Source organism: Python bivittatus, unplaced genomic scaffold (assembly GCF_059951505.1).
Source record: "Python bivittatus isolate LINGU-HERP-01145 unplaced genomic scaffold, Pbiv_v1 ctg000700_np1212, whole genome shotgun sequence".
NCBI classification, from domain to species: Eukaryota; Metazoa; Chordata; class Lepidosauria; order Squamata; family Pythonidae; genus Python; species Python bivittatus.
The window spans coordinates 73397847-73425829 of NW_028277098.1; the positions used below are offsets into that span (position 1 = coordinate 73397847).

General features: G+C 36.1%; 2 protein-coding genes across 3 annotated transcripts in view; one reads left to right on the forward strand and one right to left on the reverse strand.

The window, feature by feature from the left end:
• The window catches only part of RBM39 (RNA binding motif protein 39), a 34906-nt gene extending 26169 nt beyond the window's left edge, over nucleotides 1–8737 (reverse strand). For both annotated transcript variants that reach the window (XM_015890108.3, XM_007439496.4), the window contains exons 1-3: nucleotides 8435–8737; nucleotides 4011–4074; nucleotides 2227–2276 (exon numbers count right to left, since the gene is read on the reverse strand). In XM_015890108.3, the coding sequence (XP_015745594.1) occupies nucleotides 2227–2276; nucleotides 4011–4061 (101 nt within the window). In that variant the 5' untranslated portion in view covers nucleotides 4062–4074; nucleotides 8435–8737. The remainder of the gene's footprint in view (nucleotides 1–2226; nucleotides 2277–4010; nucleotides 4075–8434) is intronic.
• A 16200-nt stretch (nucleotides 8738–24937) lies between these two features.
• LOC103068244 (rho GTPase-activating protein 39-like) overlaps nucleotides 24938–27983 on the forward strand; it is a 121329-nt gene continuing 118283 nt past the window's right edge. The window contains exon 1 of the mRNA XM_088153309.1: nucleotides 24938–25073. Within this exon, the coding sequence (XP_088009435.1) occupies nucleotides 25060–25073 (14 nt within the window). The 5' untranslated portion in view covers nucleotides 24938–25059. The remainder of the gene's footprint in view (nucleotides 25074–27983) is intronic.

Genomic DNA, 27983 nt, shown 5'->3' on the forward strand with positions numbered 1-27983 from the left:
GTAAGAAATCATGTATACTATTGCCAACAAAAAAAGAAAAGCACTGGTACCATTCCTTAGATAAAACACTGCTTTCAAAAACTCATCTCTTAGTTTATTATATTTTATTTTATAATTTAAACAATTTTTGGCATCAAAGGCAAGGAACAAAAAGCCTTAAGCAAGCAAGCAGATTACAAAATATCTTTAAACTATTCTGATAATGATGTAAGCTATTTTTGAAGGTAACATCTAACTTCAGGTCAGTAAGCGTATGATCTAATTATAGACCTAATGGAACAGAAATATCTATACTTTTTCCTGTTAATGCAATGGCCTACAATCCCAAACCCCTTTTCATTTTTCCAAAAGGAAAAGAAAAACTTTCCTCCACTCAAAACAAGCAGCAAAGCAGCATAACATCTTCCTGCCAAGATAACATTTAGTAAGCAGAGGAATTTTTAACTAACCGATACTGGCTAACCAAGCTGGTAGTAAAATTGCAAGGAAATACAACCCAAACATCACGTAGATGGGGAGAATACATATACAGATCTGCACATCTTCCTCCATTTCAAATAAAATGATAGAAGTAGGAAATTCTACCATCCACTGTCAAACACAATAAAACAAAATAATGTTGGTTGCTCTTCAGATTTAGGCAGATTTCACATGACTAGGTCAAACTAGAGACCTTTATTAAGTACTCTTCTAGGTGTAATTCAAGCAATGTACCATTGCTATATTCCACATCATTTGTAAATGCATTGCCAAATCCATGTTATCATTTATCACTGTTCTGTTAATTGTGTTTTGTTTTCACATATCAAAATAAGTCTAATTCAAAACACAATACAATAGAAGAAATGAGAAAGGAAGACCTTGGGACCAGATTTGAAAACTGTATAAATGCAGAGTAGGGACTATCAACAGCCCAACAACCTGAGAAAGGGGCTGCAACCAATTGGTTGCATTGAAATGCAGGCTGGAGAAATAAATTCTAGATTCATTCCTTGGGACAACTGAGACAGTTAGATTCCTAGCCTCTATAGAAGCTGAATTTCACCTTTACTAGAGCTACTTTGTTCTCTCTCTGCAACAAAGCTACTTATCTTTCTGTGCTGTGTCCTTGACTTTCCCTGTATACAGGTTGAGTAGCTAAAGAGATGCATTGCAACAACCTAAGTGTAACCAGAGCTCCAAATACCATGCTATTTCTATTAAAAATCCTGTAATGAAGGGAGGCAAGATGCTGGGACTTGAGTTAATGCCTTCTGTAATAACTTCAACTTTATTGAAATAAGTTATTAATGCCCTGTTTAAATCAATTTATGCACATTTCTCAAAGTGAAGCTTTCCAAAAGAGCAGCTAAGCTAGCCTACAAAAGGGATAACACCATTCCATGATATTTTGAAGAGTAAGATGCTCTATTGTGATCTGAACTGATGCAGTTTATTTCAGCTGGAGACTCACCTATAAAAATTGTTAAGTAAATTTACTTCCCTTCATCTTTAAAGCACAAAAGTATTTTTTTAAATAAAGCAACACTTATTCCAATGTGGTTATATGATCCAGTTAGAAAGATTTTTAAGCATATACAATTGAAGGAATATAAGGAAAGAGGGAGGGGGTTAGGCAGGACTACTATGAAAGTCATAAAACCATCATAATTGCAAGGTAATAGTTATTAATGTAAAGATAATCCCATTACCTCAAGAAGCAATAAAACTATTACTGTAAAACTCAGTATTTTAAATGGACCCTCAGTCAATGAACTTCAGATGTAATGTGCAAAATGTGAATTTGGACTTTTTCAGACAATGTTCATACAGTCTATGTAATTTCTGTACATGTCACCTAAATTATATAAAATGTACGTATGAATACAAACGTTTGGTTTAAACAGACCACCTTTCCTCTCAATCAGTTCATGGAATTGAAATTGTATTTTATTGTATTGTATATGTTTTCTGTCCTGAAAAGGTAGCATGATTTAACACATTTTTGTTTTGGGGAGGAAGAGGACGGGAGAGAAATGCTGGGGGAGCAATTATGTGAAAATGAAAATATTACATTCAAATGTATACAAAACCCTTTGCCGCTTTTTTCCCTACCACTTTTAGAAACCTAAAAAGTGAATTATGAATACTGAAGAAGGGAAGTTGGGCATCCAAAATTATAAATCTAGAATATGAATGTTTTTTTAAACAGAAGTACACATTAAAAAAAAAACAGTGAATACTTACTTCTTACTTCGCTCTTCATGTCCATTGGCACTGCTCAATTTGTTCTCATCCTAAGCAGGGTTGATAGAAGAACATCGTGAGGACGAAGTGGAAACATTTCAAGTGGTCAAAAGGGTAATGGGGACAGGGATAAGAAAATACAAAACAAAAATTTAATACTAAATTTTACATTTAATATGGAGTGCTACTAATTAACGTAGACTTTTTTAACCACTTTGCTGCTTACATTTAAATCATACAACTATAAACAGAAAAATTACTATTTAAAAGTTATTTAAATTGTACAAACTTTCTTACAATGAAATAAAGCCATCCTGCAGTTTCCAGCACTCAAGTGGTTAAACAATAAAATATAAACAAGAAATATCAAGTTTAAAAGGACATTCATGTACTATAATCCCTTTTGACCAATACCAAGGCTATATTTCTGCCTAAGCCCCAAGTGGCCATGCTAGCAGCCAGCCACTATCGATTTCCTGTGACCGATGCCATTCCTGAGATCTTCGCCCATTTTCGTTGGAGGGTTGGGACTGTAAGAGCTTGATGCCACCTCTGTCACACATCTCGCCCTGAAGCAAACAGGGATTCACACTGCTTTAGTAATGTCGACTCCCAAGTCATTCATCAAAAATCCAACCAGTCCAGCCTAAATATTCCCTATTTCCAAACCTGTTTACATGGAAAATATCCATGTTAAACTAGCACACAACATACTTAACATTACAAATTATGTTCATTTCAAAATTTTACATAGCTACTAATTATATAAAACTAAACCATGAACATTTAAAAGGTTACAAACACTTTTCCAAAATTCATACCGCAGAGCTGCACTATATATACTCCAAAATCAACTAACAGTTGCTGTTATGTTTATTGTAGTTATCACACCAGTTACACCATGAGTTCAACTGCACATTAAGTTTTAAATGTATATGTATATATCAGTTTGTGAAGCCAGTGCTACTGCATGCATAATTTCATAGTTTTATGAAGATCTGGTGAAAAACTAAATATATTTGCTACCTGTTTAGATCTGAAGCTAGGTATTCAGTACTCAGAAGCACAGAAAAGGTATATTAAAGATTTCTAAAAAGTTACTAGATAAAAGAGTACTCTTTCACAATGAACGTAGTTTGAAATATCTTTCATGTTTACTAATATGTGAACTATTCAGGGATCCAAGAATTTTGGAAACAACTTTCACATAACACTTTACCATCTTGTGTTGTTAAAAAAATTAATAACCCGTCTTTAAAAAAAAAAAAGCTGAAACTCTTCTTGCATTAATAAGTAGACTAAGGATTTGCTTGTCATGAACTTAGGGAACAGGTTATTCTTGGAACCCTGCTGTTTGCCCAAACCATTGCATTCACCTTGTTGATCTATCAAAATTGAGGTGGTAGTTTTTAGGAGAGTGTTTTTGTTTGTTTGTTTGTTGTTTTACCTAGGGGGACCACGGTACAGCGATACGTCACTCAATTACTACCTTATGATTGACAGTTCACACTGGAATCAAAGGTGAATTCATGGGAGTAGAGGTGAGATATCGTTAGGCAAGTCTACAAAGAGAGATAGATGGGCATTTATTCATCACGCTGAAGTGAAACTACTGCACAATATAATTACATTAACAGCATTTAGTTACTCGTAAGATACACGTAATGCATGTCCAATAAGATAAATCATGAGGGCTCCGGGGATGTTAGTTTACAGTTCAGCAGTAGTTTCATGAATAATGCTAAATGAATATTGCTAAAGAACTTGTTAGCATATTTTCTCACCTTCTTAAAGGGGGCTTCAAGCATTGCTTCAATATCAATATCATCAGCCATTTTTTCAGGACACCTAGAAACAAATAACAATATCCTTTAGTCAAGAATCTACTTCTATATTTGTGATCAGTTTAAGACTTAATGGTACCACATTTCCAAAGGATGTTGTTCTAGAAATATGCAGTAAGTTCAGCTAAACTGAACAACTCATCCACGTATTTAGTATTTTTCTCTCAAAGAATGAATCAGGTTCTTATCTTAGGAAGTACTTCATAAACATATACTCTACATAACTAAACCTTTTGTTAATGAATTGAATTCTCTTTAAGGAGCCACAGCAAGGTTTTAAAAAAATCTAAAAGATTAAGAAAATAACTTGTTTACTCAATGTGATTACCAACTTTAAAAGAAAAACACATATTATTTTAATCCATTGTAGAATTTCTGAATATAGATTTCACAAAATCATTGCTTCCTATAGTTCATATTGCAACTGTGCTACAGCAAGTTTTTTTTTCAGCTTCTCTGTTCCAGGCCATACCTAGATTTCAATCATGGGCAAGCAATGCAAAGGAAACATCCTAAACAACCCTTCTATACTGAACGAAACAAAAACTCTATCCTGAAACTAAATAATGATTTTTAAAGTCTAAGCAAGTTACTATCCTTAACGACTGGGATTTGTGAAGGAAACTGTGCTCTTAATGGTACATATATTTTCTTCTAAATAAACAAAATGGAATGCTCATTATCACTTTTGGTGAAGTCTAAATGGTTCCTTACTCAGATTAAGAAGAGTCTGTTCTTCTAGAATGCTTCCTTGAGATTTATTTTCAATGTAACCCATGTAGTGCTATTGCCTTACCTCCAAAATGTGGGAGAAACATCCCTATGATGGAAAAAAAAGCTCATTAGAGCTTCAGACTGGAAGTTCCTCATGAATTTGATGATTTCCTATCCCCCGAAATCTGCCATGAATCATTGACTCCTTGGGTCAAAAATTCGAAACAGATTAGTCACGCTATCTTGAATAATCTCTTATATGGAATTAGCTAGTATAGATTCTCAAATGCAAACTTCTAATAAATTTCTGAGTTTGTCATAATAATGATTATGACCAAATACTTCAATGAAATGGAAAAGTTTAAAAACAGCAACATATAAAATGAAACCAAGTATGGGAATTGAAATATAGCTGTGTATAACATCTTGCTTCTCCTACTATACTTTAAGAAAGTAGTGTAAAGGTGGAATATATGATGAAATGCATGCCCATTACTGAATTCAAGAAATATGAAAAGGAGATCTGCCTTCTGTTACAGCAATAATTATATTCCTATTCAGATCTCCTGTATAATACACAGTTTCATACTGCTATAACATCTCATGTGATTGCAGTGAATTAAAATGATTTTTCAACTTCTTCAGAAACTCAAAATGCATGTCACACATAATATATCAAAGTGGCTTATTAAATCTGTAGGGATGCAGTTCTTTGGATCTACGGTCAGACACATGGTTTGAAGAAATGTGGGGACGCTCACTGTACTTATTGGCCTCTCCCAGCAAAATGCATGTTTGAGTACACAAACATGTATTTTGCTAGGATTGTGTGGCTATTGTGAGATCCACAAAAAGGCACAGCAAGCACACTCACATCTCTTCTGAAAAATCATGTCTGCTTTGGATCCAAATAGCAGCACATTGCTAAAAATTTGCCATTTAAGTCAAGTTGAATCCAGAGTTTCTCAGGAAAACTTTGAGCAAATGAAGGGACCAACATAATGAGAGGAATAAATACTGAAGGTGCCTCAGATAATCAACTTCTGTCTCATGATACTCAATTTATAGAACTATTGTGCTCATATATTATCTACCTCTGAAACAAATATCTACCAGAAGATATAACTGTTACTGCTATGCAGAAAGCAGTATCTTCAAAAATCCTTTATTTAAGTAACATCATCCAGAATGTCCCATTAAACATTCAAAGCCCTATAGGAAGAGAAAACAAGCAGTACTATATAGAAAACATTTCTAAGCATGTTACAGAAAATAGAGTTAGGGATATGCTTTCAAATTATGTCCAGCAATTGATTAAATCTGTAGCAAATGACTCCACATAATGATATATGTTTATAATGATAGTAAGAGTACATAGGACTACATAATCAATAAGTTGCAACACAACTTAAGTAGCCAAAGGTCATAAACCTGTTGGAAAGCTAGCAACTAAAGCTAGCAAATACCGCCCCCCATGGTATTTGGATGAAAATATAATTATTTCCAAGAGCAGAAAAGAATTGCTTATGTTTTAGTATTTGTACAAGTGGCAAATCATGCTAGAATTTAGGTTAAAATAAAGTACAAATGCACTTTAATATATTTTCAGCACTGTACTAAGTAATATGGGGAATAACTGAACATCATCATAGGATGGGGGATATGACTTTGAATGATACTACAGAGTTAGATACTGGACAATTTAGCAAACTCACATCAAGGGAAACATATCCCAAAACAAAAAAATTTACTGGAAGATTTGCAATTTTATATATTGAAAGAACAGAACCCAGTACATGCCCCCCCCAAGTATACTCTATAGATTTATTCTACTCCCCTTTGTCTGAATGTATAAAAATTCCATAAGGTAATCTAACAGACATTATGAATTACAATTTTTAGAGATGGTGAAAATAGGCCTACATTATTAATTTCACCATACAGGGATAATACTGCCCTACAGTAAAGAGCAGTTCTAAGATTAATATAAAAACTTCTTAAGCATTTAAGAGAAGAAATATCAGTTCATGGAAAATTTGGGAAGGCACCTGTTAAAAATGCTGGCTTTTGGCATAGTAAAAAGAGCACAGCAGGAGAAAATCTAGCAGTTTAAAAGACAACATGAAATAATATGCTCATAAAGAATAGTATCATTTAACCAGAATCACCCTGGGGCCTATTTTACAGAATGGAATATAAATAATTTGAAGAACAGAAGTTTAGGATGCAGGCATTATAAATTGAACGCTTTAATCATCTGTTTTTGTAGATTAAATAATGATCTAGCCCAAGCAGGGCAATATAAACATCCCAGGCTATATAACTAAAATTATTTAAGTAAACAGAAATGTTAAAACCTACAGATTTAGTCTCTTAATAAGGAAGCCAGAACTGATGGTTTTCACTTAAAAGCCTGCCTTCCTATGTTAAAATATAAATTAAGACTTGGGTGCTAAACATTTTATGTCACAGCATATTACACCCTCTACTTTTGTACCAGATTACAGATATATATAATTATCAAACACAGAGCACAGGTGCTTGTTTATTTTTCATTTATTAGAGATATCCTGATCTAACAAGTTAAATACTAGTTTTGCTTCTTGGCAATCTGACCATTTGGTGTAGAATCCAAACAGCTAATTAAAATAAAATTGCATAGATAATGCATTTTCAGAAGTGGTATCCAGTTCAACAGATCATAATCCCCAATAAGATATAGCATAGCAACCTACAGTTCACACAGGCAAACTCAGGTATAATTCTCCTCCAAAGAGACCCTGCCCCACACGCATGTTGCACAAACCACTTTTGACACTTTTCTGCATTTCAAAACTAGCTTGTGACTTAGCATGGGAGTAGGTGAACTACAAATTAAAGATCAGGTTCTTAAGCAGGATGGTTTTGACTACAAACTGTCTAGTTACATGAGTGAAATATTTTTGAATTGTCAAGCAAAAAATGCATGCATTTATCTAAAAACATCAACAAAAAAACTACACACATTTTGTTGGGAAACAAACCACGTGTATGGATTTCACCTCTGCAGATATATGGAAAGTTCGTTTCCCCCTCCCACCTGAACATCTTCGGCCCAATAAACTATTATTACAAAAAAAAAATACCACAGTAGTAAACAGACTTTCTACTCTCCTTCCAGTAGTTATTACGTTGGCTCTTTACTAAGCGCCCTTATTCTCTCGGGTCATCAGCCTTTCGTTAACACACAACAGCACACACTGCGAAGTTTTAAGGCCCTTCCCGCGAGAATATCTAAAGCAATAAAGAAATAGTTAGGAATCTTGTGGCGAAATATATCCCGATCATAATCATGAGACTCAGGAAGAGCGCTCTAGTCCAAGAAACCTTCCGCGCGAAAATAAAAATAAAATTTCCAAAACTAATCATACCACTCGACTTCCCTCGTTTTCTCCCGCCACCCCCGGGCACCACGCAGAGGCCTACACCACCCCATCAGAACTGGGACTTCCAGTCCGGCTAACCAGACTAGAATTAAACCAAAGACAAAAAGAAATGGGCCCGCCACCGAGAGGCCTAACGCAAACGCCCTTAAGCCTTGCAGAACCCGCGCTCCCATTTTCCCAGAATAGTTCATAAAAGGGAGCCGTGAAAAATATGAAAGCTATTACCTGCGCTGCCGGGCTCTCGCTTCTGGCTCAGGTGTCTGTGAGGCGGAGGGATACAGCCACTGCCGTCGTTTGCTTGCTCTGGTTCTGGATACGCGTGGGGAGGGGGGCACTGGCCCCTAAACGAGAAAATTCTCCTCTCAGCAACAGTGGCGGGCAAAGAGCTAGACCTGGCCTCGAAAATTAGTACGAGGAAAGCCAAGGAAGTTTCGCAACAAGAACGCACGGACTCCGCTTTAGCAAAGGCGACTGCTCCCTGAAATGGCGCCCGCCGCGTCCTGATGCTTGGAGGAGGATCTGTGTTGCCGCTATGGGGATGCCCAGACCTTGGAGCACGGGCTCTCGCGAGTTTTCCACACAAATCGATTGAACGTAATACCAAACTTCTCGCGATGAATGCACATCACGCGAGAAAGGTGTTCGAAGAAAGCCGTTTAGCGACTCGCAAGACTAGTACGTCGTTTATCTAGCCTCATGCAAAAGCGATGTCTTTTCCATCCGCGGTACAGACTCTCGCGAGAGGTTGGGTAATTTTCCTCGTCATAAAAGAAGGCAAAAAATATCTAGGCTCTAGGCAGGAAGTGAAATTGCTTGACTTTACGGACGTCAGTTTAAAAAACAACATTTTAAAGTCTTATGTTTATTGGAAATTTATGTTCTGGGTTTGGCAGGCTTGATTTTCAACGTTTTATTATTTGGAGAATAATGTGATTGTAAATACAGTAAATAAATACATTGCAAATCCTAATAATTATTGCCCAAATCAGTGAGACATTCATGGGATTGCGCATCATTCAATTACCTTACTTAGGTAAATAATACTATAATGAGATATAAATACAATTTAAATAATTTGGAAAAACAATGCATAAGTTTAAGATGTTAAGCATAAGTTGATCACCTGAATAATCTCTCTATCCATCACCCCCAAAACTGAACAGGACCAAATTTGGTTTGAGGTAATTGATTATATTCCATCAAGTCGGTATCAGCTCTTAACAACCACATAGATTTTCCCCATGACAATCTGTTTCCAACAGACAGACCCTTCAGGTCTTCCATCAGTACACCCATCACTGCTGTAATTGAGTCCATCCACCTTGCTGCTCGTCATCCTCTTCTTTTTCCTAGTATTAGAAGTTACAATATTTCTTCGTAATGTGTTCAAAATATTATAGTTTGAGACTGGTCATTAATGCCTCGAATAAGAACTCTGAGCTGATTTGTTTGATGATCCATTTGTTTGTTTTCTTGGCTATTAATGGTATTCTCAGAAGCCTTCACGAACACCAACGTTCAGAAGCATCAATGCTCTTCCTATCCTGCTTCTTCAAACTCCAGGTGTAGAGAGAGAAGCTGGCAAAAGAAAGACTGAGCTCAAAAATGGGTCAAAGCTGGCTGTAGAGAGAAAAAAATTCCCTCTCCCTTTGGGGGAGCCATTGGGCAGTGATTCAGAGTTTTGTTGACTGTTTCCACCTCTCCTTCCTCCCTTCCTTCCCTCTCTCTCTCCCCCCTCCCTTTCCACACACACGCGCACACACACACTGCACCTGAACAGTAATCTAGAGCCTGAGCCTGCTTCCTAGTGTATGCATACAAACAAATAAAGGTGCAGCAGGAGAGGAGAACAGAAGGACTCATACAGAAGCAACACATTACTTGGCTGCATAGAAGTATAGGTGCCTCCTCCAACTGCTGATAAAAAGGTGGAAAAAATGACAGTTTTTATAATGACAGCAATTGTCCTGCACTGCCAACTTAAATATATATTTAATCTAAGAGTATAAAAGTTTTGGACACATTATACAAAAATCTAGCACTTCTGAGGATGACCTCAGCAAGGTGGATAGACTCCATTATGGCGGTGATAGATGCACCATTAGGAGACCTGAAGGGCCAGGTTGGGGACGGACCATCCTGGAGAAGCTCTATCTATGTGGTTGCTAAGAGTTGACATTGACTTGATTGGACATCATCAGTCAATCAAATAAAACTTATAACCTCTGGCAATATTTCTAATGCTATATACAGTGGGGCAAAAAAGTATTTAGTCAGCCACCAATTGTGCAAGTTCTCCCACTTAAAAAGATGAGAGAAGCCTGTAATTTTCATCATAGGTATACCTCAACTATGAGACACAAAATGGGGGAAAAAATCCAGAAAATCACATTGTCTGATTTTTAAAGAATTTATTTGCAAATCATGGTGGAAAATAAGGATTTGGTCAATATCAAAAGTTCATCTCAACACTTTGTTATATATCCTTTGTTGGCAATGACAGAGGTCAAACGTTTTCTGTAAGTCTTCACAAGGTTTTCACACACTGTTGCTGGTATTTTGGCCCATTCTTCCATGCAGATCTCTTCTAGAGCAGTGATGTTTTGGGGCTGTCTCTGGGCAACACGGACTTTCAACTCCCTCCAAAGGTTTTCCATGGGGTTGAGATCTGGAGACTGGCTAGGCCACTCCAGGACCTTGAAATGCTTCTTATGAAGCCACTCCTTCGTTGCCCGGGCGGTGTGTTTGGGATCATTGTCATGCTGAAAGACCCAGCCACGTTTCATCTTCAATGCCCTTGCTGATGGAGGGAGGTGTTCACTCAAAATCTCACAATACATGGCCCCATTCATTCTTTCCTTTACACGGATCAGTCGTCCTGGTCACTTTGCAGAAAAACAGCCCCAAAGCATGATGTTTCCACCCCCATGCTTCACAGTAGGTATGGTGTTCTTTGGATGCAACTCAGCATTCTCTCTCCTCCAAACACAATGAGTTGAGTTTAGACCAAAACATTCTACTTTGGTTTCATCTGACCATATGACATTCTCCCAATCCTCTTCTGGATCATCCAAATGCTCTCTAGCAAACTTCAGACAGGCCCAGACATGTACTGGCTTAAGCAGGGGGACATGTCTGGCACTGCAGGATTTGAGTCCCCGGTGGCATAGTGTGTTACTGATGGTAGCCTTTGTTACTTCGGTCCCAGCTCTCTGCAGGTCATTCACTAGGTCCCCCTGTGTGGTTCTGGGATTTTTGCTCACTGTTCTTGTGATCATTTTGACCCCACAGGGTAAGATCTTGCATGGAGCCCCAGATCAAGGGAGATTATCAGTGGTCTTGTATGCCTTCCATGTTCTAATTATTGCTCCCACAGTTGATTTCTTCACACCAAGCTGCTTGCCTATTGCAGATTCAGTCTTCCCAGCCTGGTGCAGGTCTACAATTTTGTTTCCGCTGTCCTTCGACAGCCTTTGGTCTTGGCCATAGTGGAGTTTGGAGTGTGACTGTTTGAGGTTGTGGACAGGTGTCTTTTATACTGATAACAAGGTCAAACAGGTGCCATTACTACAGGTAACGAGTGGAGGACAGAGGAGCCTCTTAAAGAAGTAGTTACAGGTCTGTGAGAGCCAGACATCGTGCTTGTTTGTAGGTGACCAAATACTTATTTTCCACCATGATTTGCAAATAAATTCTTTAAAAATCAGACAATGTGATTTTCTGGATTTTATTTCTCATTTTGTCTCTCATAGTTGAGGTATACCTATGATGAAAATTACAGGCCTCTCTCATCTTTTTAAGTGGGAGAACTTGCACAATTGGTGGCTGACTAAATACTTTTTTGCCCCACTGTAACCTCAGTTTAGCAGTATCCCGCCTCCACTTTCTCCCTTGATGGGGTGGGGGGAGTAGAAATGGTTTGTATTCAGCCACATTTTATACTGTTGCACACTTACATAAATGCAAAGTTGTGAATAACCAAAATTCTTTCTGCTCAGCTGTAGAGTTGTGTCTGTCAGTACTACACATTCTTAAAAATATCCTGAAATTGAGAGGAAATGAAGACTGGACTTGAGTGGATACCACACTTCCCATGCAACGCAACTTGAAATGGCAATTCTTTTCACTATCAGACTGCTGTAGATAGCTTTGGTTTCTGTGATACACCCAAATTATTACAGAATGTGCTCTTTCAAATTCTGTCTCTCTGTTCCACTGTGCTCTGATGTCATACTAGTTTGCATAATAAACAGATACTGTCCTAAATTTAGAATATACATACATACATATATATACTATATATATATATATATATATAATCTCAAAAGCATTAGCCACATACTAAAGCAATTATTCTCTTAAAAAGTATTAATTGTAATTCTTTAATTTATTGTCATTTGGTTCCTAATACAGAAAATACCTTTTCATTGGTGTTTCATGCAGTGCTGTTTCAAATCCTACAAAATGATTCACAAATATAAAAAATTCAGTATAGGCCTTACAATAAAATATTGCAATATAAAATGCTTTGGTTCGGCTAACTTCCCACTAACCTTTTCCAGGATATTCCTGTTTATTTCTCTCCTTGCCAGGATTTTTAAGGAAGACCCATACCAGTGACTTTTAATGTTTTCTAGAGTCATTCAATTGTGCTAAAATGACAGCACTAAGGACAGAGTTTATATGATGTCAGTGATGACTAGGTGACGCTAGAAGGTGCTATAAGTCATTAGTGGAGATCTTGTCTTAGGCTTCACTGGGCTGTTCCACCAGTTATCTATTGCTTTCTCCTCAGTTCATTAGTATTCTGTGGCCACTGAATCTTCACTGGTTTTTAAAAAAAATTCTTCGGACATGTGAGTTATCCAGAGCCTGCTGATATTGCCATAAGCCCTTCAGGAGAATCTTCTTCCGAAGAAGAGGGATAAGAGCAGGAACTGGATAAAGAACATGACATGTGTGATCCAACAGTGCCAGCATTCTCAAATTGCCAAATGCATTCTCCATTGATCCCAGCTCTGCAAGCCTACATTTGATACTGTCATAGAAACATAGCTTCCAGTCCCATGGGAATATTGATGCTATTGCATTCAGAGACAATGGAGTGCCAGATTGCTTAGGAAAATATGTTAGAAAAATCTGGAAGTAGGCTGTTACACCAAAGTAGACTAGTATCTATTATTCATTCTGATAAGAGCTGAAAGTGCTAGAGTGGAAGCCAGGAACTCATAATAGCCTCTGCCTCAGATCAGTCAGGTTTAAGCAATTATTGTGACAGTCCAACCCAGAATACTCTGTGCCTTGACTACAGGAATTCTGGTTCAATGTGTTTTGCTGCCCAAATTGAACTTTGATGCCGAGAATCACAGTTGTGACTTTTAATCTGCACTGGACTTTGACCACACTATTGCCTGCTAATTCTACTGTGTCTTGTTCTGTTATTGACCCTGAAATGCCAGACTGCTTTGTAAATACCAGCACAACCCAATATGTCTTGTGCACAAGTAGCGTGATTTTGGTTACGTACTCATTATGATCATTTGAACTGAAAATAGAATTATAAACCAATTTAATGTAGTGTAGTAGCAATATAATTACTATTACTTTATGTAAAAGCAATATTAGACGTGTCTGAATACAATATATCCCTAATGTACTCAAATACTACTCAAGTACTTACATACCTATCATATTCTCTTTTGGAAATACAACACTAGGTAGAGCATAGAAAATGAATAACAAGTGGTAAGATAAAGAAACAAAAAGTACAAGATAAAAAAGAAACTTAGCTAAAACTAGTTTACATTGACACTGTTGCTCTCCAGGCTTTCTATTCTTGCAAACTATACTGGCTTCTGCCATGTCTGTATACCTCTCTACACACTGTCTTTTGTTTTTTAAACTTATTGCCTCTCTTTTTCAGGAACTTATCAATGCCTTCCACCCATGATTTTCTGTTTTTTCAACCTTTCACTTTTCCTTCATATGTATATTTTGCAATTTGAGCCTCATTCATTCTCTCAATCTAACCAAATAACTTAAAATACTTTTTTCATACTGGTCACTCATTTTTAAATTCAATCCACATTCCTTCTGCACCCATTCATTCTTCACTTTATCTTTTCTTGTTTTATCAACACATGCTTTTTAAGTAAGCCATTCCTGCTCATTCAACTTGTTTGGTGTTTCTCCTGACACACCCAATTCTCACTTCCATATAATGAAGTATGCAGAAGCATGCTCTTATATAGAGACATTTTCACTTATTTGGACAAACTATTTCTTCCTAATAGACTGCATACTATATCCAATCTTTCTACCACATTTGTGCATCTTAAAATTTCTCTATCAATTTTTCTAACTACCAAGATACAAAAAGTAACTTAGTTGCGCTAATTTTTCCTTAAAATATTTATAACTTGTAAATATACCATTTTCCATGTCCAAAATCCAGTGATACAGCAAAATCTGAAAATTAATGAGTCAAAGTCCAATGGACTTCTAATAATACCACAAATATCCCTTATACATTTATCCATACATTAACCAAGGGGTCATTGCACATTCTTTTCTTAATTCTTGCTCACTGAAGAATCATTTTCTAAGTACTGTATTCCATTTCTTGTCATGCATGGTTTACTTTCATCATATACTGCTTTTACCACATTCAGCAACCAAACTTCAACTATTTATTTATTTATTTATTAAATTTCTCCCCCTCCCATCTCCCCCCAATGGGGGAACTCTGGGCAACTCACACAGAACATTAAAAACATAAATATATATAAATACATAAAACATCAATTTAAAAACATTTCTAAAAAAGGGAAAGGAGAGTCCAAGAAAATGATTCATGCATACTATTCCATAATTCAAGCCTATTTACTTTTATCATATGTTTTGTCTAAACTAACAAGTATACACTAAACTTATTTTCTCACATCAATATATTTCTCAGTTACTTGCTGAAGATCTCACCCTTTTGTGACAAAAATATGTGCGCTTGCTCAGACACCGTATATACAGTATTGGTAAAGTCAAAGAACCTTCCTTATCTAAAAAAAAAATTCTTTAAATGGCTTGGTTCTACTGCATAATGGCATATGCACAAATCATTCCAAACTGGGATTTGTAACATAAGAGGACAATGGGGAGCTTTGGTAACTAGCAGCATTTATATCCTTTTAAGTTTATTTTATTCTCCTGTATGAGTACACTATCATAATAAAATGTTGGTCTCTTAAGATATATTATGGAAACACGAAACATTTAGCTAATTAGACTATTGCAATACACTTTTATTTTTTCTTTAAAATAAATTTTAGCTTGTCAGCTCTTGAGACCACCTATTATTATGCTTCCCTCTTTACTTTGACAGAATTAAAAATTAAAATTTTCATCCAGCATAGAAAAAAACTTAACTCACTGTAAACAGAGTTTAAAGTGTCTGTTTGACAGGTTTACTGCTCAGAACACTGAAGAAAACACTGAAGGATTGCAAAATCCTTGCAATGAGGCCACTCTAATTTATAGGACAACATGTACTACTAATAAACTAGAGAATGGCAAAAGAAAACACACACACACACACACATCAAAGCACCCTGAAGATCTCTGATACTTTTCCAGACCACCTCAGAACAGCTGGATAGGCTGATGGAAAAACCTGTACTATCAACTAGATTTACTCCAGAGTATATGCACAGAAGTGAAGCATGCACAGGATTGCATGACAATTAAATACATATATAGCTAACTTGATATTTTCAAATGGAACTCATTGATGGCTGCTAATACTACAGGTAGTCCTCACTTACTGAATGCCTTGTTCAGCAATCATTCGAAGTTATGACGGTGATGGAAAAATAACTTTATGACCAATGCCCACATTTATGACCTTCATAGAGTCCTTCAGTCACATGATCACCAGTACGTGTTATCCTGTGCCTGACATGTTGTTTTTCTCCCCCCACCTTTGCAGAATGGAGAGACTGGAGAGGAAGGGATTACAAGAGAGTAAGGAGGCACACAATGGGAAATGTTTGCGTGACACCAGATTGTTTGCATGGCACTCATGGCTCCCAGCCCTGAGTGTGCTTGGGGCTGCTGGTGCCACCAGATTGTTTTAGATGTGTATTTCCCACTGTGTGCCTGCTTAATTTCCTATAATTCCTTCTTCTCCAGTGAATGTAAATACAAACATTAATTCCCTTTTTGCTAATTATCCCAGCACTGTGGTGAGCATTCCAAAGGACGGGGAGTGGAGGGGAAAAAAAGCACAGTTGAGGTCACATGATTTCCCACTTAGTGACTACTTTGCTTAACAACAAAGCTGCTGGTCCCAGTTGTGGTCATTAAATGAGGACTACTTGTATTGCAGATAAATAGTGAATGGCGTGTCATAAGGATCAGCCCTGGCTCTTCTGCTCTTCAATATGTTTGTTAATGATTTGATGAAGAGATTAAATTAATGCTTACAATATCTGCAAGTGATACAAAATTAGAATGATTTGAATTTAATTTGTCTTCCAGATTATTAGCTATAATACCCTAGAAAACAAATTAAATTCAAAACAGTCTTGATAAGAATAGTGGCAGGGCTAAGCCTGCCAGGTGAAAACTTGGAGATCTCAATCCTCTTTTCCCAGAGGTTTTCTGGGTAAAGAGATTCTAACTCAATCTCCTGCCTTGGTGTGCAGCTTGGTAATTCTTGCTGCCTCCAGCTATTTTCTAGGCAGTGTTTCATTTGGTGTCCTCCCTTCTAACCCCGCTGTGAGAAAGACAGGGGTCCCACACCCTGTGTTAATTTCTACCAATTTAAAAGAAAAGGGGAAAAAAAAGAGAAAAACATTAAATGCTATAGCCACTTCTTGTCCTTGTAGTGTTCAGGCATGTGGCTAGGGAAATCAATATTTTCTCCATCCCCCTTTTTTTGGGGGACCAATCTATACTAATCTCACAAGAGATAAATAAAATCACACTTTATTAAAATTATGGAAAGAAAAAAAATCCATTTTAACTTTAAGTGGTGAGTTACAAAGCAATCCGCTGTGGAGGAGATAAAAATAGAGAACTGTTCTAACCACAGACAGTATATTAAAATAATTTATTTAGAGGCAACTCTGTTGCAAAGAGGTTCCAAGTTGCTAAATTGCTAAGATTGTGCAGGGCTCAATAAGCATAAGAGATAATAAAGCAGACTAAAACACACACAGTCAAAATAAAAGTAATAGTACACAATATCTCTAGCTAAACTGATTTCCTATTTCCTAGGAGGATCACATTTCTGAAACCAGAAATCTAAATCCTTGGATTTTTTCATTCTTTTTGTAGAGTGCAACCTTTTTTCAGACGTTCAGAAATGGCGTTGTGTGGCCCTGGTAATCAGCTTCTTGGACTCCCTGCTGTTGAAGAACAGTCAGAAGTTTTCAAAAGAATAAAAGTTATTCTAACTGGAGAGGGAGGGTTACATTTACTACATAAGCATCTCCCCCTCACTAATATTGGGAAAACCTGCAGTCCTCCTAGCATGTGGCTAACAATCTGGAACACAGGGTAGCTTCACAAGTAACAGATTAAAGAATTGGATTGAAACTAACAGAATAAAATTTAATAGGGACAAATAACTTTTCGCTTGAAGAAACAAAATTCACATGCACAATAGATGGAAGATACCTTGATACTTGTCAAAATACCTTGGAATAGTTGTTAGCTACAAAATGAGTAATTACAGGGAATGTGATGTACAGTAGTTGATTGATTTATATAGATATAGATATACACACATACATACACTAAACCTTAAACTGTGATAACCACATCATAATTTCCACATATTTATAGGTAATTGTTCTACATTACTCTCTTTAGGTCAGACTCTATTTTGAGGACTATGTCTCATTCTGGGTACCAAACTTTAAGAAGAATTCAGAGAAACTGAAACAGATTAAGAGAAAGGCAGTATTCTAAGACTCAAACCTAAGTCCTATGAGTGAAAGAGAAGGATGTGCTTCTGAGGAAAATAAATTTTTAGATGAATGGTGCTGGTTGGGTCAAACTGAAACATAAAGGAATTTGCAAACAGCCTTGAAGCTAGCCTAACATCTAGATCACACCAGCTTGTTAATCTTATCAGAACATTCCCATAGCAACCAAGGCATCTGTCTTGAAGGAGGATGTGTTCCTCCTAGCATTTGGCACCCTGAATTGCCCCCTCCCTTTGATTTGTTTCTTCTAAAAGACTATTGTTTTCTTTGTAGATAGTAGATAGCAGAAGGGCAGGAAGTAACTTGAGATCTATTACTTATCTATGTATGCCTCCATCATCATACGAATATGTATGTATGCATAATTCTTCCCTTCCCCTTTTCTGAAATGTATAAATATCAGTGCATCCTTTTATCTGCCAGGGTGTCTCTCACTATCCTTTTTGTGGGGTCCCCTCCAGTACGTACTGTTTACATAATAAACACTGCAGTGAGCCTTGATTATTTGTTTGGGTCCTGTGTTTTGATTCCACATGCTTAACCTTGAAAAAAACATGACTGGGGGCAGGTGGGATGATGTGCAGGTATTCAGAATTGTGGGAAAGGTGCTTCAAATCTGATGTGGACACATTCATTGTACCTATCAGTAGTATCTCAAAGAAGCTGTGCCTCAAAGCACTTTTCCTGCTGTCACATATAAGAAGCATGTTCTCTTTTGTTCTGTAGGGCAGACTATGGAATGACACAAGTTACAGCAAGGCAGATTCTGACTGAATATTAGAAAAACGTCTTAAGTTAAGAGCAGTTTAACTGTGGAATGAATTAGTCAGAGAGTTGGTATGCTTCCTTTCATTGGATGTATTCAAGTGGAGGCTAGATAGTCATCATTGAAAGATGCTTTAATTTGAATTTTTTGAAGAGCACAAAGGGTCAAATCAATGGTCTAAATGGCCTCTTCCAGGCTCTGAATCTATGAAACCTAAATGCTGGGTTGCAGTCTTCTTCAACATAATGTCCGTTAAATACAGTATATGGAAACTATAACTTGCAGAATTCTCAGCATGGCCAATTGTCACGATTGCTGTAAACTCTAAAACTAGGTTCACCCATCTCATAAAAATATGTGTTTATGTATGTAAACTATTGAATATTGTAATAGGTTGGATTCACACAACACAATAAACCAGACAAACCACATTATGGCTTAACATGATATATCTTATCTGCAAGTTAAAGGTCCAACACAACTGCGGAGCATTAGGTGAGGGAATACTATGTTACATCTGTGCATTATATTTTTAAAATTCGTATTTTAAATGTGTATTTGAGTGGATCTCCTCCAAGCATAACTAAGCCAGGATTTGGCCCACAGTCCTGTAAGACCAGAGACTTAGAAAGCCAAACAGATACTGGGTTTTCTTCATTATAGTTCATTTTCAGAACCTTCATACAGTATTTTATTTTCTTCTACCTTCAGATTCCTGAAGTTGCCATAATCTTTCTTGACTTTGGTGAAATCATTGGGCCATGAGTTTGAGATCAACATGAAAGAGATCACAAAAGGGATAGGGAGATTTCTGGGGAAGAAATGACAAACTGAAGATGGCTCCGCGAAAAGCAGAGCTGACGACTGTGGTGGAATGAAGAGCCAGCGAGTAGATTGGCTCTTCATAATTCCTCTCCAGACAAGGAAAGGATTTGAGATTGTCCACAAATGCTCCAGACAGTTGCTGCTTGCAAGGAGACCACAAGACAGTGGTCTCCAGTGGGTTTAGAGCTCTGGGAGATGAGGGAATACCCATCTTTTTGCTCAAACTGTGGTCAGCTCCTTCAAAAGGATACAGGGTCTGCATACTTCCTTTTCTAATCACTTTTGGAAATTGCTAGTTAACTGCTTTTCAGCTATTAGGAACCTTTGGATCAACAGGTTGCCCAGCACTGGGAGAGTTTCCTTCAATCCTTAGCAAAAGAAGTTTTAAATACAAGTTTAAAGGCTTTTTAAAAATTATTTTAGAATAAATAGCAAAAAGGTGGTTAGAACTTTGATTTTGGAAAGTTACAAATGGACTAAGGGTCCAGATGGATTTGAAATAAGATTTTGGAATTAATTATAAGAATCCTTCCCCTGGGAAAATACTTTTGTTTTGAATTTTCTTTAAAAAACATGATAGGAGGAGACTTTGAAGATTGGACACTTGAGGGAACAAGAAGGAACTAAAGATTACAATTAAAGGAGAAGAACACTTACATTTGATGTACTAATACAGAATGGAGCAAAATAACATTTGACATATTGAAGGATATTTTTGATCAATGGACCCAGAAGTTCATTTTAAGAGTGTCTGCCTCTATAGAGAGATTGTGTTTAAAAGATGTTATAGAAGAGGAACAAGTTTTACCAGCAAGACTGAGACAGATCTGAAAGTGGATTTATTCTGCACTGGACACACAAATTAAACTGGCCAATGTTTTAATAATTAAAAGAGATGTAAAAATAACAAACCAAAAGTGTGACCTGGATATCTTTCCAGTATTGGATTTACAAAAGAGACTTTTGTAAATTTGAAGAATTTTGTGAGAAGAACAAAGAAAAAATGAAAAGAAATAAAGTTCTAGGACATTATTTGAAGGGACTTAAGATCAAGATTGTTAAAAGGAAGGAATATAAAGGTGGTTTATTTGATCAAGGTTAAAATAGATATGTTGTTCTCTCTAGTAGCTCTTAATAGATTTACTGATCAGGACTGAACAATGAGGATTTCTTTAGAGATAAGAGATGGGACAGGGGAAGAAGAGATTATCTGTTGTATTTTAAGAGAAGGTGGTAAGTTATTAAAATTGTTTGTACTTATGATGAAGGGGGAAGTCATTTCTTTATATATTTTTCTTTTTCTTTATTATATTCTTATTTTTTCTTTCTTTTCTATGTTTCTTTTTTTCTTTTCTGCACTTTCTATTTTTTCTTTTTATTCTTTTTTTTTTAGTTTGTATTAGTTTTTATCTCTTCAACTGTATTTTTAAATAAAATTACTATTAAAAAAGAAAGAGATCACAAAAGGGTAAAATTCTTTTATGACTTCTTTTATATCAGGGTCTCAAATTCATGGCCCATGGGTCCCATGTAGCCCTCCAAGTCTTTTTTTGCAGCTTGCAGTAATACTTTGGGATGCTGAGGATGATGTCTAGCAATACCAGGGGCAAAGCACCATTAAGACACACCAATTGGGCTATGAAATATGATTAAGGAAGAAGAGAGCTACCAGTGGGTCTCTTGACTTGATTATACTAATGTAATGATATCTAATTAGAGTTAAACTTTATAAAGAAGTATATGGTATATTTTAAACTTTATTTAAAAAATTAAATTAGCTGCACAAGAACGTAAATTGAAATTATTTACTGATATTCTACTAACAATTGCTCAACCCAAAGTTTCCTTAAAAAGTTGATGGAACATGTACAACAATACAGTTGGGTGTCAAGCTACTGAATCAATAAAGAAAAAACTTAAATGCTTATATGGAACTTGACAGAGGATTAAAAGCAATGTGTATTGATTAACAGGGTTTATTATTACTGCTAAGATTGTCATTTTTTATTTTATTTTTCGTGCCTTCAAGTCTGTTTTTGACTCCTGGTGACTGCTTGGACAAGTCCTTGCAGTTTTCTTGGCAAGGTTTTTTGGAAGTGCTTTGCCATTGCCGCCTTTCTAAAGCTGAGAGAGAGTGACCAGCCCAAGGTCACCCAGCTGGCTTCATGCCTAGGGCGGGACTAGAACTCACTCTCTCCCAGTTTCTAGCCTGATCCCCTAACCACTACACCAAACTGGTTCTCTTGGTCAAATGCTTAGGAATTGTTTTTTACAAAAACAAACAAAAAAATCTCTTCCAGAATAATTATTCACCAATCTGGAAATACATAACAACAGATATTTCTAGATGGAATAAATTAAAATCTGTCTTGGTTAGGAAGAATTGCAGTGGTCAAAATGAATATTTTACCAAGACTAAACTTTTTATTTCAAATAATTCCAGTCTTTATTGAGAATAAGGTATTAAATGACTGGAATAAACATGTAATGAATTATATATGGTCTAATAAAAGGTCAAGGATTAAATTCAGGAATTTGCAGGATTCAAAAGAACTAGTTTTTCTAGCAGCTCCAAATCTCAGATAGTTGACCTGTTTAACATGGATTTAAGAATGGGTAATATTTCTTTATGGTTCCATGACATCTATGGAGGGGGCAGACCTTCCAGAGAGGCTGCACAAATATGTCTGGGGTAATGCACACAGAAATAATCCATTTTCAAAAGACTATGAAATGTTAATAACTTATTGAATGTTTGGAACAAATACAGGAAAAGAATAAGCCTTGATTCTTCCCCTGTTGCCTCATTACTGTCATAAAAATTGTACCTTCATCATAAAAATAGATTAAGAAGGTATAAAGAAGTTTGCTCAGCAGACAGCCAATAATTTGTTCAAATTACAGGATTTTATTATTAAAAGGACAAAATTAAGATCTTTTGAATCCTTTGCTTCCATGCTTAATTGGTTTTAATACCTTCAGATAACTATCACAGCAACAAAACAATAATGGAAACAAGGGGGAATATTGAGAAATTTGACAATTTTAAAATCTTATAATTCATAATGCCTAACATTTTTAGACATAATTTATAATCTACTAGTGAAATATGACTCAGAATCGGAACAAGTCACAGTTTGCATGATTAACTGATGCAAAATTTCAATATAATTATAGAGATGAAACAGTGGGAATTCCAATGGAAAAAGAATATTCAATTTACTTCAAATATTATACTTAAACAGAATTAGTATAAGATGTTTTACTGTTGGTACATTACTCTAGTTACAATTGCCAAAATGAGCAACTTCTTTTCACCGAAATGCTAGAAATGCAATGAACAGATCAGATCCTTCTTCCATATGTATGGCAATGTTGCAAAGCCCAACAATATTGGACCATAAGCAGTTTTTGAAAATCATAATTCCTTTCCTTCCTGAAATAGTTTTATTAAATTTTACTAACCCATATATTTCCTTAAAATATATTGAACTGGCATTGTATACATTAATGGCTGCAACAATTCTATTTGCTTTCTATTGGAAAAGATCTTTGATCCCTCTAGGGAAGAATTATTTACTAAATTGTGAGAATACGCTTCAGTGTCTAGAATAACTGCATATTTTAAAATCTGATGTACAATTGAAGCTTATTTGGAAATAATTTTAGATTATAATTCTACACATGGAATTGTGCCGCATTTGAAATTTGAGTTTATATTTAAATTTGACATATAATCTATGTATTATTAACAGTATTCTCTTAATGTATTGTTCATTATCCATAATTTCTCTTTTCTCTTATTGATTTTGTGTTAACAAAATATTTTAAAAGTTCAATAGATACATGTTTTCTAGAAATTGGATATGAAATGCTTCATAATTAAGTTTTAATGATGTATTAGAATTTATTACCCATATACTTTAGATTTGTTTTATTATCCAAGATTTGTTGGCTGTACACCTCAATTTTATTGCTTAAAATTTTATTATTGTTCTTATTATAATAATTATTATTACTATCGTTATCTCTATTTTTCTATATCCTTTTTAACTTGAATTAGTATTTTTCTTTCTCAAAAATTAAGGATAATTAAATAAAATGGGGAAAAATTGTAAGTATCCCAAATGGGAGAAAGAAACATACAGGTTTCAGTTGATGAAAGCATATGTGTTTCAAGCAGAATATCCTGAAACAGATTGTCATGAAAACACTGTCATCAAAAAAATGTCAAGGAAGGTAGGTGAGATTTCTCTTTTCACTGGGAAAAGCTGCCACCAGGGGCTGCCGTTGTATTATATTTGAAGTAAGGCCACAAGTCCGGGCACACTTTCCAAAAAAGGAAGTTAATAGTTAATAGTTCAAGGCCATTTCGGACTTTTTAGTCAGAAGAGGATGCTGTTTTGAATGGATTACATTCCCATACACTTTTTCTTTGGGGCTTCCATACAACATTATCTTCATATTAGTAATAAACTTTACTGCAGTACAACGAAATCACAGCTAGAGTTATGGTGTATGAAGATCTGGAAAACCACAAAATATAATGGACAGATTATTTCTTTCAAAAGCCATATATTGTCTCATATGCAGTACTGTGCTAAAACTAAATGAATAATCAACCTGTAGTTAATGCCCACTTGGCTATTATTAACAGAATATCCATTTTTAGGGCTTGCTTGTATTCAGTGTTTTCAAATTAAAATTTAATAATCAGAGTGTATCTGTGGGAAATGGTGGAAGTTTTTTATTTCAATAAACCCAAGGTCAGCTTCATATGTTTTCATGACACGTTGCTTTATGCAGGGAAATATACTAATGTGAGTCAATTTACAGTCTTATTCCATTGCTTTGAAATACTTGAGAGTTTTTGAAAGAGTAATTAAGACTGATTCAAGGGTGTCTATCTTCTAGCTTAGATGAATTTCCAAATGCAGTATGAGAAGCATGATCTATTACAGATGAGAGATTACCGAAAGAAAAATGTTCGTCTTATCAGATCGAGAAATGGACAAAAAAATACCTTTATTAAACGATACCGTTTAATCCTGTTTCACTCCCGGGACAAACTGGTCTTCCCCAGCAGAGGGACTGCGGAGCGGGGTCCTGCCCAGTTTAATGCACGCGAAGCAGGGAGGGGCGGCGGCGGCGGCGGCGGCGGCAGGCAGGATCGGGTTTCACATCCTGATCCTGTCTGGCTTGGGAGCGAGAGCCTCCGTTCACCCTGAGGGGCACAGGGAGGAAAGTCCGGGTAGCGCGGCCGGAGCGGAGATATGGCGGCAGAAAGGTGAGCGCAGTTTTGGGAGCTAGGCGGTCATTTGGAGCCAAGGGTTGGGGGGAAGCCCTCTCCGTCTGCCTCTTACCTGTTGAGCTGGGTGGGGCGCAGGGCTGGGCCTTAAACGCCGCTTAGAGTATCTCGAGACGCCTCCGCCGCCATTCCGCGCTCTTCTTTCCACGCAGCGCGCGGGCGAAGAACCTCGGAGGGGGAAAGGAAAGAGACCGATGCAACTTTGGGCGTTGCGTTTGCAGGGTCTGAACTAGCAAAGGGCTCAGAGACTTTCTCAGGAGTTTGTCGGTTTCGAGCTCAGTCGAAGCTCAAGAGGCAAAATACGTGAGATGGCGGTGGAGGAGAAAGTTACGGTGAAGAAGAGGTTAAGGAATAGCTGTGCGACCTGAGATGTAGTTTACTTCATTCCTGGCCTCTTCGTAAGTTGTCTAGGCGTATCTAGTGCTCACGCATTTATTTTTGGAGAGAGGTACATTTTGGCCGCCTTTAACGTAAGTGACGTTTGGCGGATATAACTTGTGGAACAACAGCGTAAGCTTTCTGTTTGGCCTCAGTAAATAATGACTAGATCCATATATCCCTCTTAACCGGGATATAAATTACCCTGTTGAGATGTGTGAGCTGAACCATTGTGGTTTGCAGTCAACGGGTTATGACAAAGTTTAGTGTGAATTGGGGAAATACAGTTTGGTCAAACCATTTGAAAGTTATCAGGGCTACCATCAATAGTAGTATCTCCACTCCTGATGGGTAACATAGATTAAAATTCCTCCTTCTTCCAGTAATACGTATTAAAGAGGGGTTACAAATGGCCATTGCTACTTTGGTTGTGAGTTTGACAAAATAGCTAGAGGATATTGACTATGTATTTTTAAAAGTCACTTCTATTACTATTTACATTGGCATTGATATAGTTTATGTGTTCAGTAAGAAGTACTGTAATGTTCTTTTTGAATTTCATTTCCAATTTACATAATAGGAAGAATCTTTTTCTTCATGATTTGTTTTCGATTAATGCCATGAATATTTTAGAATATATGTATAATATCTTTTTAGATTCCTTTGGAACATAGTTTGCATTTAATAATAATATTGATGATAACTAGTAGTAGAGATGGAGAACTACTAGTTTGTAGTTGAATTTGGCCTACTGTGCATTCCGTCTCCTTACTGAGGGCGCCAAAAAGGATATTTCTTTGGGCCTTTGGTTTGGCCCTCACTTTTCAGGAAACATGAAAAAAACTTCTGACTGGAGAGCTGCAACATTAGATATTCAGATTAGGTTCTGTCAGGTGCTGAAATAATTTTAAATCTATTGTATAAATATAAATCACTTTGGGGGCCAAAAAAGTAGATAATTTGAGACTTTTAATAGATTAAATTTCTGATTTCATAAATGCATGATTTTGAAACTATATTCTTTCGTTTTCTAAAAAAAAACTTATTTTTAATCTGAATACTTGCATTCTATTATACTTGTGAAATTGGGCAAATATGAATGAATTTGTTCTAATACACTAATTCCCAGTTAACTGGGTTAACTGAATTAATCCAACTGCCTGGATTTGCATAACAGATTGAACCATGAACTAATTATATATGGTTTAGTGTGTCTGTCATTCTAGAACATAAACATTTAAATTTAGGTTGTTGTATGAATCTAACCATTTTCTTATGCAGTTGTATCATCATCTTCTGAGTGACTTTGGGCCAGTCATTCTTTCTCAGCCCAACCTACCTTATATAGTTGTTCTGGGGAAAAAATAGAAGGAGAGAGCACTATGTATGGTGCTGGGAGGTCCTGTAAAAAAAGATATAACTAAATAAATATTCACAAAGAGCCTAAAATAAATTAATATGTTTAAATCAAAGTTGAATAATAAACATTATTCTTAACATTTCTTAAACAACATTTAAGGGATTGGGGGTCACAATTCACCTTACTGACTTGATAGCAGGTGGCCATCTGGTGACACTGTGATGTCACTGAAAGGATTGTGCCTGATTCTTTGGCCTACTTTTTTAATCTTTAGGAAGTTGAAAGTGGGGATGAAAACAGGAGGGTTTTTTACTTTTATCCCCACCCTTAAAAAACGTCAGAATTTGAAAAGCGGACCTAAAATTGTATTGCTGAAGTGTACTTATTTTGCTGCCAAGTATTTCAGTGCAATCTCAGGACCATTTGTGGATCGCAAGTTGCTCACTGCAAATTAATATAATTGATTAATACAAAACAAGTTTTTAAGTATATGATTAACTAACTTGGTATATACAATTTAATGACTAGTATCCAAAGATATGCACAAATCCAACACTTTGGGACTGCCTAACAGGATTTTTCTCATTTTAAAGAGAGACCCCCACATGTTATATTGAAAGAAAGCAGGTTCGTCTCAGAAGTAGTTTGCAGCGTGGCATGAAAAATGTTGTTTCAGAAACTCAGACTCAAAGTGCCTATGGAATTATTTGTAGAGTTCTCTGGAGTGCCCACATTTGTATTAAATTATGGGGTTTTCTTCAATGAGACTTGCTACTTAGTAAGCATACCTAAGGTTGAAATATATTATCAGAAAATATTGGTCCAAACTGTTTATATTAATGATATCTCTATGTATTTTCTTTGAAAGTATCTTGTGTTTATGTTTTTAGTCTTTATAATGGTTGTCTATTGTTTTATACTGCTTGTTTTTATGCAGAATTTCTATTTCCAATACAAAGATTGAATTTATATTTAAGTGAATGTTTAAGTAAATGTATTTGCTTGAAAATGTTGAAAACAAGTACAGTATGTTTTTGTTCTGAGTCATTTGATTATTTGTAGAGATTCTCCAGTGTTATAAATCTGTAACTGTAAAGCAGAACTGACTACTGTGATTTTCTGAAGCTTGTCTACTAGCAAAAATTGATGCA